The sequence below is a fragment of the Arvicola amphibius genome, chromosome 12 (genome assembly GCF_903992535.2).
Source record: "Arvicola amphibius chromosome 12, mArvAmp1.2, whole genome shotgun sequence".
Classification (NCBI taxonomy): Eukaryota; Metazoa; Chordata; class Mammalia; order Rodentia; family Cricetidae; genus Arvicola; species Arvicola amphibius.
This window is the reverse complement of record NC_052058.2, coordinates 146082985-146100438: the sequence shown is the minus strand read 5'-3', so window position 1 is coordinate 146100438 and position 17454 is coordinate 146082985. Positions and strand designations below refer to the sequence as shown.

The 17454-nt window shown below is 45.2% G+C and overlaps 1 protein-coding gene across 2 annotated transcripts in view; it reads left to right on the top strand.

Moving 5' to 3' along the window:
* The window catches only part of Slco3a1 (solute carrier organic anion transporter family member 3A1), a 281466-nt gene extending 264348 nt beyond the window's left edge, over positions 1 to 17118 (top strand). The window contains exons 10-11 of one of the 2 annotated variants that reach the window (XM_038313702.2): positions 8020 to 8262; positions 16519 to 17118. In XM_038313702.2, the coding sequence (XP_038169630.1) occupies positions 8020 to 8262; positions 16519 to 16595 (320 nt within the window). In that variant the 3' untranslated portion in view covers positions 16596 to 17118. Of the gene's footprint in view, positions 1 to 8019; positions 10572 to 16518 lie in introns of those variants that run through there. The other variant, XM_038313701.2, reaches the window with a different exon arrangement.
* Positions 17119 to 17454: the final 336 nt, after the last annotated feature.

Sequence of the window (17454 nt, the reverse complement as noted above, 5' to 3'; positions counted from 1 at the left end):
TGATGGAGTCTGCGCCGGGACAGCAGTGACTTGGGGAAGGGCCACCTCACTTTTACCTTGGGATTCGGGCATGATGTGTCCTGAGCGGAGAATAAATAAGATTGTGAAGATAAACAGGAAGAGGAACGAGTGCTTTAGACAGGCCTACAGGGGTAAAGCTTCCAGGATCCTGATATCTTGGTGTACGAAGTGGGGTGGGACGGGGATAGCATAACCCAGGGCTAGTGAAGGCAGTAAGCTAGGAACTTGATGAGAAAGGTCTCCTGTCGCTTGGGTAGCTTTGACCTTTTTCTCTAGGACAAATAGAAGCTGCTGATAGATAGATAGGCTTTTCCAAGGCAGGGACAAGAGTCACTGTGTACCTCAGAAAGAGATTCTGTCCAATTTCCTAATAAGGTATGGTCAAGTTAGAGTGGAGAGAGGGTTCTGTGTTGAGATACTGGATTATTAGTTAATGGGGAAGGACCTTCATGACTTGGTCTCCGAATTGAAGTTCAGTTGGCTCTCCACCTCTGCAAGTTTCAAGTAGACAAATTCAGCACACCAAAAGAACAACGAAGTGTCCATACGGAGCATGCCCACACTGGCTTTTCAGTCACCAGTCCTTAAACAATAGTATAAGCTACCTAATATAGTATATACATTGTATTGTGTATTTTGGACAATCCAGGAACGGTGTAAAGTATGCAGGAAGATGGGTTGAAGATACCGGTGTTTGAGATAGGCAGATGACCCAAGAGGCAGGCGAGGAGAGGCATGGACCATGGCTGGGCTTTCCTGGGGTGACAACAGATGGTCTTTATCTCATCCCTATTTTGAGCACTTGAACGATGGCTTGTGTGGACTGCTTTATTCAACCTTGATTGGTCTTCATTAATGTAGCCTCATGTGGCTTGTCTCAAAAAAAAGGTAAAAAACAATTAATGAAGCACACACACACACACATATACACACACACATACACACACATATACACACACACACATATACACACACACATACACACACATATACATATACACACACACATATACATACACACACACACACACACATATCAAAGTGAAAATACATTGATCAAAGTGAAAATCTATTGATCGAGACTAGAGCAAGAAGCCTAGAAGGCAGAAAGCAATGACCGCCATGACGTGGAGACAGTGTCTATTCAACCACCTCCCCATATCTGTGACCAGCTACGTAGATTTGAGTGAAGAAGAAACAGAGAGCAAGATGAAGTTGAGGTTTAGGTTCGAGTCCTGTGATACTGGGAAGCCATGAATGGACGGACCAACAGAACAGATGCCAACCAACCAGAGGTCTCAAAGGTATTAAGCAGAACAGTCTGGATTCACCATGAAATCTCCACCCGCCAATCACCATGCACAGTTTGACAGAGCTAAGCGGCTGACAGACAGCACTGGAAGGTCCTTTGTGTGCATCTGCACATGCATGTTTATTCCTGGGCGTCCTGGCCTGGGGTCTTAGGTCTTGTCTTTGAATCATGCATGACTCTGGGGAGGCATTTCTTAGAAACCTGATGCAGATCTTTGTGGGTTTGTTGAGCTCCGGCTCTGGGCATAGCCTAGAATAGAGGAGGATGCACAGGCAAGAAGAAGCACACACATCAGGAAACACAGTGCACTCGAGGGCCCCGTGTGGGCAGGAGCCGGAGTCAGTGTCCAGGAAGCAGGGAGGACTCTTCCCCTACCCTCTGTTCCTCTTTAATTCATAAGTAGTTGTTGGACACAGGCTTCATAGCAGGCTATAGCATGTGCCGTCCACACACACAGAGTCCGCTTCTCTTACCTGGCCAAGAGGGATAGCGCTTTGACCCACTGAGCTCTCTACAGCACAGCTCACTGTGGGCTTTAGCAGACTACCTAAGCTCTGGAACTTTCCAGACATTTTTTTAACAAAGGACCCAGGAATGTGATGAGGATGCAGTAGCTGCTGAGTTCTCAGAATTCAGAAAAGTGAGTGGCAGGTGTCCCTGGAAAACACCTGCTGGTGTCAATAGTCCGATCCCTCTCTCGGCACTGCTGAAGGAGAGGAATGCGTCAATCTTTTCAGGAGAATGCACCTTTCGGCATTCCCCTCTAGCTGGAGCCGCCACTAACAGCAATTGCTCTGGGTTGAATGGAATCCAAGGTGAATTCGAGTCTTGGCAGGTAAGCGGAAGAAGAACCGTTATCTTTCTATAAATGTAAATGGCACAGCCGTTTTCAGCCTCCGTTTTTGTCCTGTAAAGGAACGTCGATTTATTTTTCTTACAAAAGCCTTTCAATTCACCCTTTAAGTTGAGACCAAAGAATATGAATAAGCCTTGCTTTTTCAGCTATGAGAAGGAATAAAAAAGCCAAGATATAGGGCCTTGAGGGTTAATATCTGTTAATAGATTTCAGAAAAGCAGAGACTGTCTTCTTAAGCAGCATAGAGGGTTTTCCTCATACACAGTATGTGTATATGTGTTGTAGGTGCACATATATATATAGTATATGTATATATGTGTGTGTGATGTATATGTGTGTATACATATGTGAGCTAGAGTATAAGAAAGATTTAATTCTAGTATTTTTTTGAAACAGCAAGTAGCATTGAGCTTGTCATATATTCTGCCAACATATGGTGACACCCTATTGAAGCAGGTTTCACACTCCAGTTTCTGCCCAGGAGACACAAAGGGAAGGGAGATGTTTCTAACAAAAATACTCTACTATCACCCCTGCCTCCCACTCCTTTCATAGTAAGGGTGTATCACAATGAAGACGCTCAAATGAGAAGAGACGCTGATGTATGCCTGGCCTCCATTCCAGAAACATCTGATTGTCTTCTAAAATAGACTCACTCTTAAGGCGTTGACAGGGGTTTCTGTCCCGCCTGGTCTGGCAGTCATTCAGTCCCAAAGAAAACACACAGAGGTCTATATTAATTATAAACTAATTGCCTAGTAGCTCAGGCTTCTTATTAACTCTTTCTTGCATCTTATATTAGCCCATTCATTATTCTTGTCTGTGTTAGCCACGTGGCTTGGTACCTTTTTTGGCAAGGCAGTCACGTCTTGCTTGCTCTGTGTCTGGCTCCCTCTGTGTCTAAGTGATGACTGCAGACTGAATCTTTCCTTTTCCCATAATTCTCATTGCCACATCTCTACTTCCTACCTGGCTACTGGCCAATCAGCATTTTATTAAAAATAATACAAGTGATAGGATAAAAGACCATTGTCCCAGAGCATTAAGGGGTGAGGGGTAACCCACAATCTCTTGGCTTGAAAGGTTTTCTGTACATATTTGTTACTATGGAAATAGGGGTGTTAAAGAGAGCGGGTGGTCAACAGCCAAAAGAACTGAGAACAAAAGCCTAAAAATAGGGTAAGAACCTGATTAGTAAGCATTCACTACCCATATTTTCTCAATTAAAAAGTTAACTCTACAATAAAGTATAATTTGGGGGCTGGGAAGATGGTTCAGTCCTTGAAGCACTTGAGGACCTAAGTTTTGATCCCCAGCTCCTATGTGAAAGGCTGGCCTGGTGGCATTTACCTGTAATCCCCGAGCACTTGGGGGGCAGAGAAAGGATGCTGTCTAGAACTCACTGACAGGCAAGTCCATCGGTGACTTTCAGGAAGAGTGAGAAACTCTGTCTCAAAAATAACTAAGTGGAACGGGATTGAGGAAGACTCTTAACACTGACTCTGTTCTCCATGTCCTCCTGCCCTTACACAGACATGTGCACAGCCACACGAAATACACTCCTACACCAAGAAGGTACACTTGTACCCGTTTAATAAAGAGGCTGAGATTCAGTGAAGTTGTGGAACTTGCCCAAATTCCTGGTTCCCAAGTGACAGAGACGGAATAGAATTTCCTCCTTCACCAGGAGGACCTCCAGATGTGAGCACCCTGAGGGAAAAAAAAAAGGTGGCAAGCACATTGATGTCAAAGAGTCTCTTCCTGCTGACAATTGTCTGCCGGTGCTGCCAGAGGCATTCTGCCAGATACTGAGGATGCGTGTTTACAAATCAGGCTCCCAGTTTCTCTATGCATTAACAAGCCCAGAGGAGGGAGAACTCTACAATTGGCAAGGATTGGAATGCCTGTATGTTTCTCTCTCTCCACACATCAAAACAGGGTTTCCAGGAGCTTAGCAGAAGGTAAAAATAACCTGTTCTCTGTAACGCTGGAAATCCCAGAGAAAAGTTCTAAAATCTTCTCAAATTAATGAACTTTGAATTAGCAAAGCAAATGACTAGATTTGGGCTCTTGGCCTCTTTCCCTTTACAATAAGAGAGGTTATGAGTTATGAAAGGAATTGTGGTGGATGGAGCTGCAGCCTCTCTAGTGCTTAGCTCACTATTACTAATAGTATAGAAATCTCCCATTGGTCTCAGTGTGGGCTAGTATCTTCTGAGGACAGCTTGTTTTGATTTTCATACACATACACACACACACACACAGAGAGAGAGAGAGAGAGAGAGAGAGAGAGAGAGAGGAGAGAGAGAAGAGAGAGGAGAGAGAGAGAGAGAGAGATGAATGGCTGAGTGTGAAAATTAGCGCCAAGGAGCAAGGAATCTGATAAGTAACCTCTCAGGGGAGTTCCAGAATAGCAAAGACTTCCAGAGGGAAGGGGTGCTTCAGATGGACATCTGTGTAGTCTCCCCAAGCCTAAAACTCAGAGTCTGCCCTTTGGAAGAGAATTACAAGCCAATAAAAGGGATGAGTTTAACGTAGCAGAAAAGAAAGCTAATTGTAAAAATACAAAAGAAGTCTCATGAAGGATGTTCTTATTTTACTAAGCCTAGCATTTATTCGGAAATCCACCTGTAGAAGATGAATGAGATGAATGAGTTAGCAAAAGTTCTGGCCAGTGCCGGGCAGTGGTGGCGCACGCCTTTAATCCCAGCACTCGGGAGGCAGAGGCAGACGGGTCTCTGTGAGTTCGAGGCCAGCCTGGTCTACAGAGCTAGTTCCAGGACAGGCTCCAAAGCCACAGAGAAACTCTGTCTCGAAAAACCAAAAAAAAAAAAAAAAAAAAAAAAAAAAAGTTCTGGCCATATGAATGGGTCAGGTCCCTTACCCTAGAAGGTGATATTGGTGATATTGGCTCCATCTTTTACAGAGACACTGAGAGAGCGAGTGACACGCCTTAGAGTTTCCAGCTCCTTAAGTCAGGACTCTCCCATCTCTACCACCAACATTCCAAGATCTTGAGTAGAGCATAGAAAACTTTAATGGACACTGAGCCTTCTAGCTACTTGAAGACTTTCTCTAGTTCTTTCAGGGACATCATCATTTGCTAGAGGAACGGGGCAATAGAATAAAACTGATACCTTCAGAGCACAGAGCACCCATGCTCTACTTAAAGACAAGAGAATATTATAAATAAACACTGAGACGCAGGATCATGAAGGAGGCACACCATGAGTTTGAGCTTAAGCAAGTACTAACAAATGGCTCCTTTATACTCCAGACATCCCGTGATATGATAAAAATATATTCTGATTTTCCAAATGTACCTATGTGTCCAAGAATCCATCCATTATGGAGTAAAGAATATCTCAATTTTAGCTCCTCCCTGTGGCAGACTTTTTCAACAGGATGTCCCTTGAGCAGGGTGACTCTCAGTATTGGCTTTTCACCGCTGGGTGACTAGTAGCTAGGGCAAAGGCTAATGACCTCAAGATTGGCCACAAGGGGTAGAAAGAGCATTTGGCATCTAGTCACGAAACGAAACCACAGAAACAGAAAAGGTGAATGGATTTACGCTGTCCCACTGTGCCCGAGAATAGGTCAAATCAGTGCCATTTAGCCATGGATCCATCCACGTGTGCATCAGTTGCCATGGAAATCCCTCCGTGTTGGGATGGGGAGAACATGCTCCAGCCCTGTTAGCGAGGAAGTCATGAGCTCCTAAGCAGCATCTGTGTCACAGGGAGTGAAGCAGACATGTTTCCACTCTGCAGGACCCAAGTCTGCACCAGGAACAGAGAACAGCTTGGAGGGGATTCTGAGCTTACAATATTTATTAAATCAAGCTGCTTGAGGAGTTTAATGGGGATTCCACTAGAATACATCATGTGGGGTTTCCTCTCTGGGGTAACAAGCAGCAGACTTAGGAGAAGGGCCAAGATGCCAAGACCTAGAAGGCAGCTCTGCCTACTTATCAGTTCCGAAGAGGGTAAGATAGAACCCAGCAATCCGTTCAGGCCCATCTTAAAACAGGGAGGTAAGGGAGGTGCTGAAGCCTCCATGCAGATCTCCCATACCTATGCACCCCCCTCAGTATGGTAGTGCTGTATCATCTAGAGAGCTGAAAGACTTCTGTCCACTGTGGGTAGACTGAGCAGTTCTCTGAACCCCTAAGCCATGTTCTTGGTTTGGAGAATATCTCTATTTTTCTGGACAAAGGATCTGCGTGTAATCAAATCCTCAGAAAGACTTTAGTGAAAAGTGAAATTTTATGTCCAGGACTGACCCTGGAAGGAACAGTCCAGGACTGGCACATCAGTCCTGCCATCTCAGGATTGTCTGCATCTAATTGCAGCCATCATGTGTCACAACTGAGGTCTGTCACTGAAGGTCGCTGGTCCCATAGTCTAGCCTCAGGGAGTGCTAGAAATCCTGAACAATGAATTTGTATTAGTAACTTAATAACTTATTCATTTTCCCCCAAACCTATAAATAAGGCTCCTCAAAACAGACCAGAATAACCTAGGATTTTTTTTTTTTCCAGTGCTGAGGATCAAACCTCAGGCTTGCCATGCAAGCAGGACCAGATTCTCACATTAAAACAAACAGGAAAGGGTTGTAATCCCAATGCTGGGGAAGCAGCAGGGGTGGGTGTATCTCTGGAGGTCCCTGAGCAGCCAGCATAACTAAACTGGCAAGTTCCAAGGAAATCAGAAACCCTGTCTCAGAAAACAAAGTAGACAATTCCAGTTGAACAACACTGAATGCTAAACTCTGGTTTCCACATGCGCACACGCACACACACAGAGAGAGACAGAGACAGAGAGAGAGACAGAGACAGAGAGAGACAGAGAGAATGATGGAGCCCAGTATGGCAGTAAGGACCCAAGTACTTGGAATTGGCTACACTGAATGCTGAAACAGGAGGATCACATGCGCCCTTGAGTTTAAGTCCAATCTATACAACGTAGCAAAACCCCATTTTTTAAAAAAGAAAACAAACAAACATGTGTATCATAAACATAAACACTAGGATTTTGATGGCTGTATCATAAACATAAACACTAGGATTTTGATGGCTGTGGGTGGCCTAAGTTGGGTCAAATGGCATTGGAGTAAAGGGTTGAGAACAGACAAATAAATCAGCAGATTGCCCTGGACCTGAGTTAAGAATGGGGACATTTTTCATCTCATCTAGCATTTACAATGATTGCTGTGGATATCTGGTATCAGCTCCACATGAAAAGAATTCACACCAGTTTAATAACTAGACCAACAGTAATCACAAGTATGTTTGTCACAGGTCGCATTTTACACTATAACTCTGTCTATTTGTGTGCTCACACAGTATGACGTATTCACGTTCTACTTCTGGTAGATGCTGGTCCCTCCACTGGGCATTCACACAGCCCTGCAAACCCCCACGCAACAGGGCGGTGAGCAGAGCCACACATCTCCTTGAGATTCCCTCTGGGAGGTTGACAAACACTAAGGCTCCAGGAAAGACATTTTCCCATCCCAGAATAATGACAGCTGTCACTTATCTCGTGTTTACAGTTACCAGGCACAACACATCGCATCGTAAATGCTTTTACATGTATTAGTTTAGCCAGCCTCGGGCATCGAGAGCTCGATGATTTTGTCTGGATTACGAAGGCTGAACTAGGATGTGTGATCCAATGGTTTGAACCACTGTGCTGTTCAGCCTAGCAATCCAGCGTATTCTCCGAGCAGTCCCATAAACAAATGCCTAGCCCGGGATGGAAGATCCCTCCTTGGCAGTGAACTATCCAACTGAGCCAAAACATCTGAAACGATCTCTTCCTTCTGACAGGTTTCATCCCCCCACCTCTCATCTTCGGGGCTGGCATCGACTCCACCTGTCTGTTCTGGAGCACCTTCTGTGGGGAGCAAGGCGCCTGCGTCCTCTATGACAACGTGGTCTACAGATACCTGTACGTCAGCATCGCCATCGCCCTCAAGTCCTTTGCCTTCATCCTCTACACCACCACGTGGCAGTGCCTGCGGAAAAACTATAAACGCTACATCAAAAACCACGAGGGCGGGCTGAGCACCAGTGAGTTCTTTGCCTCTACTCTGACCCTAGACAATCTGGGGAGGGACCCCGTGCCCGCGCACCAGACACATAGGACAAAGTTTATCTATAACTTGGAAGACCATGAATGGTGTGAGAACATGGAATCCGTCTTATAGTGACTACGGGAGGAGGGCTGAACGCTGTGAACAAAGGGTCGTTTTTCTTAATTAAAAAAAGAGAGAGAGAGAGAAAGAAAAAAAAGGATTTCAAAAACAGACAGACAGACAGACAGACAGACAGACACACACACACACACACAAAGACCTTTGTCTTATTCAAAAAATTCAGAGTCAGTCAGGATTCAGACTAAAGAGAGGATAGGATGGCCCTGGAGGACACGCACACTGCTGGGCTCTGCTTGGAAGGTACCTCATGGTTTTTTTTCACGATGCCAACAGCTACAAGCAACAGGCACTGCCAAATTCAGGGAACACTTGTGGCCAGCTTGGAGGACGGACGTTTCTGGATATGCACACACATGCAAAACTTTTAAAAGCATTTAAAAAAAATGAGTCTACTAAAATCACAAGTTCAAGTTGGAAACATTGCCAGGATAAGCACTAGTGACACCCTCTCCCTCCGTCAGGGTTGGGGGGTGTGCAGGTTGGAGGAGTGGAAGCCCCACTCCTCTCTCCAACTGTCGCAATATGGGTCACTGTGTAGACCACTCACCCAGTCTGCGTGTGGTTCAAGTCCCCAGAGTTCTCTGAGTGATGCTGATGGGCCATCCAGACTGGAGTCTGTGGTTGGCACCTCTCACCAGCTCCATTTCCATGTCAAGACTGAGGGCCCAAGGGGGAGCTGGGGGGGCGTGTCCCTCCCCATCTCCTAGCACCTCCTCCCGACTAGCCCCACAGTGTGACCTCAGGAAGCTGTGGGCCTCACCTGGCTATGACTGACCCGCTCAGAGCCTGTGAGCCCCGACATAGCCCAAGTCATTTGCCTACATTTGCCAAACATTTTACCATTTTTTTCAAAAACAAAAAAAAATTACAAAGCGTTCGAATTTCCAACTGTTGTATGTATAATCCTCTGATACTATTTTTAACTACTTCTTGAGTCTGTGTTAACCCTTCAGTCACTAACAAGGCTTTCACTTTTCTCCTTTTTTTTAATGCACCAAAAATATAAAGTGATTCAAGGGATGCAGTTAATCCACGGTCATTTTTATCCTCATTCTGATACCGTGCAGAAAAATGCACAGCGTGTTCTAAGAAAAAGATGCTCCACAAAGAGTGTAAATGTAGCTTTAAAAGATGCACATTTGAGATCCTGGGATAACGTGACAAGCTGCAAATCTGCCTTCTGGCTTTGTTCCCCATGGTGATGTCACCGTCATGGGAAGCACTTTCATATTCATGCTTCATGTTGCAACAGGCCTTCCTTTTAGCCTGTGAAGGAGACTCACTCAGATGTGGGTTTGTGTGGATGGGAACCTTGCTCCCAGAAACAGGAGAGAGAGGAAGTGTGGTTCCTGCTGAGCGGGCTGGGGTATCTGTGATCATATACCCACAAGCGCAGAAGTGATCATGTGTCCATTGCATGAAAATGGCAGTGACAGGTCTCAGGTCAATCCTGAACTCGGTGTGTCAAAAGCAGCTGAACCTCAGAGACCTGCACGGTCATTTGGGATAAGAGTCCTATAGGGGAATCTCTTGCACCAGCATGCTTAAGACAGTCTGGCCACTGTCTTCAGGGACTGGGTCAGAAAGGAGCACATACATGCATAGCAAAGGACCCAGTCAGATCACCCTTCATGCCTTTTTGTTGACCTGTGTTGTAGATGTACCCTGGAATAGGCCACGAAGGATGCTTGGTTTTATTTTTCACCTTAAACAGCCATTTCCAGTTCAATTGAAGCAATGAAAGAATAAAGGCCAGAAGAGTAAAGATGGGGATGTGCCAGATTTTTTTTTAAGGGACAGTATAAATGGGGAGGTCTGGATGATAGCCCCAAGTTGTAGGAGGCATCAAACCAAGATAACCTAGAGAATGCTGTGTGGCCGTGCGGCTGTGGTCCGCTGCCTCCTTCAGGGTGCTTCTGAAACAGACCAGCATTAGCCTAGCCTTGTTCATGAACACAGGCAGGGTGTTCATCAAGTCTGTAACTAGGAAAGGGAGAATGGTTCTCCAATCAGGTCATGAAGTGAGTTCTGTTGCTCTGAAGGCTTTGGTCACATTCCAAACAGGTTTCCGTCCTGTCTTGTTTTGAAAATGAATGGCTAAGAGGTTAACCGGCCTCTCTCCGCTGCTGTGTATCTCTCCAAACTGAGGCCCTGGGATGTACACTTTGTTTCATGAGATTGATTTGCTTTTTTTGAAAAAAAATATAATTTTTAAGCTCTTTGTATCTTGGATTTCTTTTTTCCCTGAAATGTTCTCAAAGACAACAAAGGAACCCAACTCCAGGGCTCACGTTTATCAACAGTTATTTATAAATTTAAAATCCCCCTGTGGCAAAATGATTTCAATGAATATTGTGCTATCTTTAAATTTTTCAATTTCTCTCATGTATGACAGAAGAGAACATTCAATCAACTTTTAATTTTCCTTTTGATTATATAAAAAAAAAAAAAACCACTGTGCATCCAAGTCTAGATCTAGCCCCTTGGTTGAGTGGCATTCTGCATGAGAACTGTCCTGCTAAGATCTCCCTTAAACATACAGAAAGCAAACCTGAGAGAACCGGAGAAGATCCAAAAAAATGAAATCGGAGTTCTGTCTTCTGAGGTCGTCCCTCCACCATCTTAGTTGAATGCACACAAGGATGGATGAAAAGGTCTCTGCTGTGGCTTTTGACAGATCTTTATGCTTCTTCCATGTAGACCACACAGGTTTTAGGCTCTGTATCTGTGTTGCTTCCCATTTGTGTGCTTTTCTTCCGTCAGCTGAGGTTGTGTGCTGTCAGGGACACCTATGTCTCTGTTACTCGCTTCCCACCTCCCCCACCTCCACAAGGCAGGCCATGATGCTCTGATACCCTGGGGATAATAACAAAGCCACAGAATAGCCAGACTCCTCTCACAGCAAATAAAAAGCAAGAGAATCCTTTGTTGGGTCCCCCTAAGGATCTCACTGTTAGTGCTTAACAGCAGAATTAAAACAAAAAAAAAAAAGCCAAGAGCCTCCCCCCCCCCCTACCAGGAACAATTGGAAAGTTCAGGAAGGCAGCGTGACTAACAGTCATTTCCCTTTCTCTTCCTCGCAGTGGGATAGCTGCTCTGGAGGTGACTTTTAAGTAGGGTTGTGTGTGGTACCTTATCCATTTAGGTCCCCAGATCCAGTGATGCCCTGGAGTTTCTTCTCACACTGTGAAAAGCCTTGTAGACCTGACATAACCCACAGGAATGTTCTACACAAGGGCACCCACCCAGCCAATAGTCACACTGCCCTGAGGATTTTCCTGAGTATATGATTGTGATGTGGGGTTAGTCCCTCCTCTTCAGTAGCTTCTGGGGAGGCTTTTATAAAGGAACCCAGAAAGTGTAAGTATGCATGTGAACTCACAAATGTTCTGAGGAAACACAGTTGTTGGTCACCAGTCTGCCCATCTGCTGCTTCTGGTCCTGGGGAAGAGTGGTTCTCTCCTCCCTGCCTCCCCACAGCTTGTCAACCATGGGGTGTGTCATAAGATCTACATGACAGTTTTTTAAAGCATTACTCAGTAACACTGAATAATAAATAACAGTATGTGGAAATCAACTATCTGCTCATACAGATAGACAAGGATGGAATAAGCAAGCTACCGTTGCTGTTTATTGGAGTCTTGCTCTGTTTGTTTGCTGTGTGTTTGGTTTGGTTGTGATGAACAGGGAGACCCAGGTGAGCGGCTTTCTTCTCCCCACCCCCCAGTCTAACAGATGGAAACTATTTTCTGGCCATCACTGTTCTGGTCTGGTTATTTTGATGGATGGGCCAGCCAGATCTCTGGCCAGGAGTCAGGGGCAGTACCAAAAATTAGAGCCTGGACAGTTCCTTTGGGTTTTCACTCAACACAATTAACCATCGCCTTTAAGTTAAGAATCCAGGTCAAATACCTAAGAGCTACCACGTTTTTCAAGACAGGGTGGTCATGAAATACACTCTGGTTTAGGAAATTTATTTGGGATCCAACCATAGCCTTTTTTTCTTCTGCTTTCTCTCCTCATTCACTATGTCCTGCCTCACCCAATCCACACCAAACTCTTTCTGACTCAAAACCCAATTTCATAGGGCAGCTGACCCAAAGTGGCAGGCTGTGTGTCCCAGCTCCTCTAGAGTATTACTGGCACTCAAGAAGAGCCAGGCTGGCAGTCCAAGGTTGTTGCTCGCAGGCCTTTGTTAGGGATCACTTCTTTGTGGAACCCCTGGAACTCCTTATTCTACATTGCCTCCCTTATTCTTCATACCTGTAAGAACCTCAGTTACTCCTGCGCCCTGGCAGGATAAACATGACCTGGCAAACCTACATGGGGAAATTCGGATAAGCAAAGATGGTCCCATACCTCAGGAGTATTTGCCTGCCTCGGAGATGAAGATAGGAGCTTAGATTTATCAGAGACCATCTAGGCTAGCATAATTTTTCATTGCAGGGTTTGTTTTTCTCAAGGATGCAGTGTTTGAACATGATGTATTCGTTCCTTTATCTAAACTATTGGGCTGTGTGCCACACTATAAGCTAGGTGCATGGCTCCTCTCCTCCAAGAGCTCACAGCTCAGTAAACTGGACAGATTTTAACACAAACAAAAGAACATTCCGAGCCAGGTTCTGTCTGCATGTGAGAAATGACTCAGAGCCCACTCATGCTGATAGCAAGCTTTGATTGATAGCTGTAGTAATCAAAGAGGAGAGAGAAAGTGAAGAGGGGATCCTGGAGACTAAATAACAGTGGGTGTCTCCCTTGTTCCTACTAAAAAGATGAAGGAAAAAGTCACCCCTATCACCATATACAGATAGAGTCGCCAAAGCAAGGACAACACATTACTCTTGTTCAGGACTGTCTAGTAAAATCCTTCAAACCTTTTAGGCCAACAAACTGTCAAAACTATTTACCCTGTATTGTCACCCCAGATCAACTCAGAGCAATAAGTGAAACAATGCCCAAGCTGTGTACCAATAAAGTTTTATTTACAAAAACAATTAGTGGCTGAAAGGAAGGTCATGGTGTGCTGAGGCAGCACTAAATGTCTTGGAGACACCATCCATTCTGCATAGGTAGGGCGCATCTGGCACCTAAATATTGGCCATAGCATTGGCTGAGTCATTTCTCCAAAGGGTCCTAGAGTAGGTGAACATCAACTCTAATGTCCAACACTAATGTCCCTGGTCACAGCAATCTAATTCAAGCATCTCACTTGTTTCCAACGAGGAAGAAAGTGCCCCTTTGTTGTCCAACTTTGGAGTTGAAGGCAACCTTATTTTTCTCTTGGGTGCAGTTGAGAATTTGAACTACAGAACCTACCATCCCTTCCAGCCTGACACTTGGCATTTCAACTAGACTGACCCAACTTTTTCCCCCTTAAATGATGGGTCCGGACACATGAGGGAGAAATGCAGGAAACAGGGAAAGAGGCGTGGATCCAGATACTGAATGGAACTTCAAGCCCTTTCTCTCTTCTCCCTCCTCGGCACCAACATAAAACATTGGCACACCAGAACTAATCAATCTGTCAGGGAGAATAATTGGTAAGCACTAGTAATAGCTAATAATAACAGTCTCTAACATTTATCGGGTACTTACTCTGAACGAGCTGCTGGGCTGAGCTGATTACATGCATTAACACGTTTAATCTTAACACTAACCCTGCGAGGCAGGGACTATCGCTAGTTTTATTTTACAGGGGAGGAAAATGAGACTTGGAAGGATTCAGAATTGGCTCAAGGTCATGAGAAAAGCCAAAATTCAAACCCAAGCATGAGTCCAAAGTGCCTATTGGTAACCATGATGAATGTTCCCTCCCTACCAAGGTAGATATAAGGGAGCCTCATTCATTCCCTGCTTCCAGGAAATACCTAATCTCAGAGTCTCTGACTTAAATGAACTAGGCCTCCCACTCTTATATGCCCCTGGTATAACAAGCAGAACACCATTGCAGCTATATTCTGGAGAGAGTGTCTACTCTCCTTTTAGCTATGGATGTTTTTTATCCCTTATCCCAGTGGTCCATGTATACAAGGTGTTCCACCCAAGATGGGCAGGTAAAGGGAAACAGGGAATGCATTCTGAAATGGACCAAGAGTCCTGGAGGCTATTCTCAGTACCAGGCAGAAGCTCCCAACCCCTGCCTCCTACCAGATATGGTCACGTCCATCTCATACGCTCAGCCCTGACCCAGGGGCTTCAGGCATGTTAAACGTACACTGTGTCTTACTCTTTCCGGACTGCTGCCTTTGAAAAAGCAGAGTATCTAGACATTTCCATTTTTATAATAACAGCTCAAGTCGACAATCAGGCGTTGATAATAATCATACATTTTGAATATTTTTCCATAAGGTAGAAGTGATTATTATTTTTGCTATGAGCAAATGGAATAATGTAGCCAATTTTCGGGAGATGTGACATTCTGTAGGCTGAAATTTTTTGCTGTCCCCTTACTGTTTTTCTTAAGTTCATGCTAATCAAATAGGAGGTGGCTCTCATGGAGACAAACTTGGCAAAAATGTTTGATTTATGATCTGAGGCCATAAAATGAAGTATGGCAGTGCAGGGCAGGGAGCTCGTTAGAAGAGAACACAAAGCACAGGTTGAGCGTAAACTCAGACCGAAAAGGGAGAAGGGCTTGGGGGCTCGTGTTTATTTAGCCAGGTCCAAGAATGCAGAATCCCAGTTGACCCCAGCAGCCCACTTGGGGTGTCCCCGACAGGTAAGTCATTTTCCCCATCTCTACAGATCATACAAGGAGGGCCAAGAAAACTCAAGTTTCCCAAGCTCACCAGCTAGTTAGGGTCTTCAGGAGTCAGGAACAGGTCTTCCTGATTGCTGAACTAGGGCCCTTTCTAGTCCAGCACTCAACTGCCAAAGTGGGAACCTGGAAGTCAGCAGAACATCCTTCTACAAGGAGGAGGGATGGCGAGGGGACAGGGTGCTGATACAAGACTGTCCTGCTCCCACTGTGAGTTGATAGTTTGCCAGAGAAATGAGCCAAGAGCTAGAAGTAAGATCTCTGCAAAAGGTTGCCTGCTAACCCAGGACCATAAAATGAGAAAGCCGATTTTGCTCTAACAAGTAGAGACCTTGCAAAGCCTGCCTTCTTCCACCTTAGCCACACCAAACACTTCCCAGCCAGTTGTGCTGAGTAAGAAGTAGCCCCTGCTCTCACTCCTGCCCTGCCCCAAAGAGCAGTGCCAACCCATGCGTGCACTTCCTCCATCCATTCCTCCTCTCCCTCTGCAGAGTTGGCATTCTGACATGCTTTTGGATAAATAATCCTCTGGGGAGTTCTTCTCCAGTGAGCTTTCCCAAGACTGTAAGAACATCAACCTTGCAAAAAGTCAAGCCCAGAACATAGGCTTCTTTCTCAATGGGCCAAGTCCCAGCTTCGAAATGCTGAATGTGTCACCTTTTAAACTAACAGGTCAAAATGGAAAGAGGACAGATCAATAGCCAGGGGTTTCTATGGTCTCCGTTTACCTTTCCCTGAACAAAAAGTCACCTGTCACCATGATTGAGTCCTGCAATGGCTTGCAGATTGTCACAGGGATGAGTTAAATTGTTAATAACCTTTCAAATAAAGTCACAGCATCATTTATGGAGGCGTGACATTTCCTCAGACCTGGCCGCAGTGAGGAGGTTGCTTCACTTGACATGCAGTGACTGTCTGGATGAACGGACAGAATGAATTGTCCCAATGCTACAGGGAGAAAGCATGCTGTGGTTCAAGTGGTTCTCCCTGGCACTCAGCCTGCTCTTTAATAAAGACATAAAGTGACTCTTGGAGTCCAAGTAACACTTGGACACAAGATCAATTACTGGTGACTTACGTAAAAGAAAAAAGTCAGTTTGGGGGTACATCTGCTCGCTCCCACGATTGATACGAGAGCACAAATAAATATGTTTTGAGAGACTTTGAGAGATCGAGCCTCCATAGATGCTCTTGGGCTTGGAGAGAAAGCTAGCCCATTACCGCCGTTCCTTCCTGCACATCCCTCTCACTGGAAAGCCGTGGCGCTATGATGTAAGTCTAATAGAATGTAGGAAATGAAGAAAAGATCCATCTCTTTTTCCTCTTGGCTCTTCTTCCCTCCTTCCCCTTTAGGCACAGAGTACCAAGACATTGAGACTGAGAAAACCTGCCCTGAGTCACCTTCAGAAGACTCCTTCGTGCGAAGCTGAGGGCTGCCCTTTCTGATGGCAGAGCCTACCATTGCCACCGCCGCCACCAACTACCGCTCACAGACCTCAAGGCCTGACATAGCGCTGCGCTGCCCGGGAACCCAAGGGGTCCCATGTGGATGATCCAGTGTCTGGTCCTTTGAGGCTTCAAGCACAGGCCCATGACAAGGACTAAGGAGGTGTCATGTGCTCAGGAGCCCTCCAGAGTGGGCATCATTCCTAAGAAACAAGGTTGACCTGATGTGCAAATTTCCTTTGGCCTGTCTCTCTTCTAGCTTCTGAGGGATGGCTTTCTGACAGGCTATAGAAACCTCCCCCTTTTGGGGGATACTTCTCTGATGGAACACTCTTAACTCTTAACAGTTCCAAAGAAACCACCAGAGACGGGACTTTAACAGAAGGGTGTAAAAATCCAGGTTCCCAGAAGAGGAAGGGAAGAAAAGCACATTACTTAATAGAGTCTGAGCGTGATAGTCTGTATTTTTGGGGTTTTTTTTGCAGCTTATATTTTCCAGATGAGCAGTTTAGAGATACATGATATAAAGTATATACTGTACATTTGCTGAAAATTATATTAAAAGCACTATTTTAATTCTTCCTCTGTCTCATGCTGTAAACTGTTATCTCTCTCCCTCACTGTGTCTCTGAGCAGAGCTAACCTAACAAAGTTCTGCTTCTAGCTGTTCGTGGTTTCTGTGTCTGGGCTTTGATATGGGCCCCAAAGCACAGGTTTTGCAGTCAAAATGGACCCAAATCCAGATCCTCTCCCCGCCACCCCCAGCACTTGCTACCCATATGACAGCCAGTTAAGCCACCTGACATGGTAGAGCTCCTGTGTCATCTGCAAAGTAGAAACATT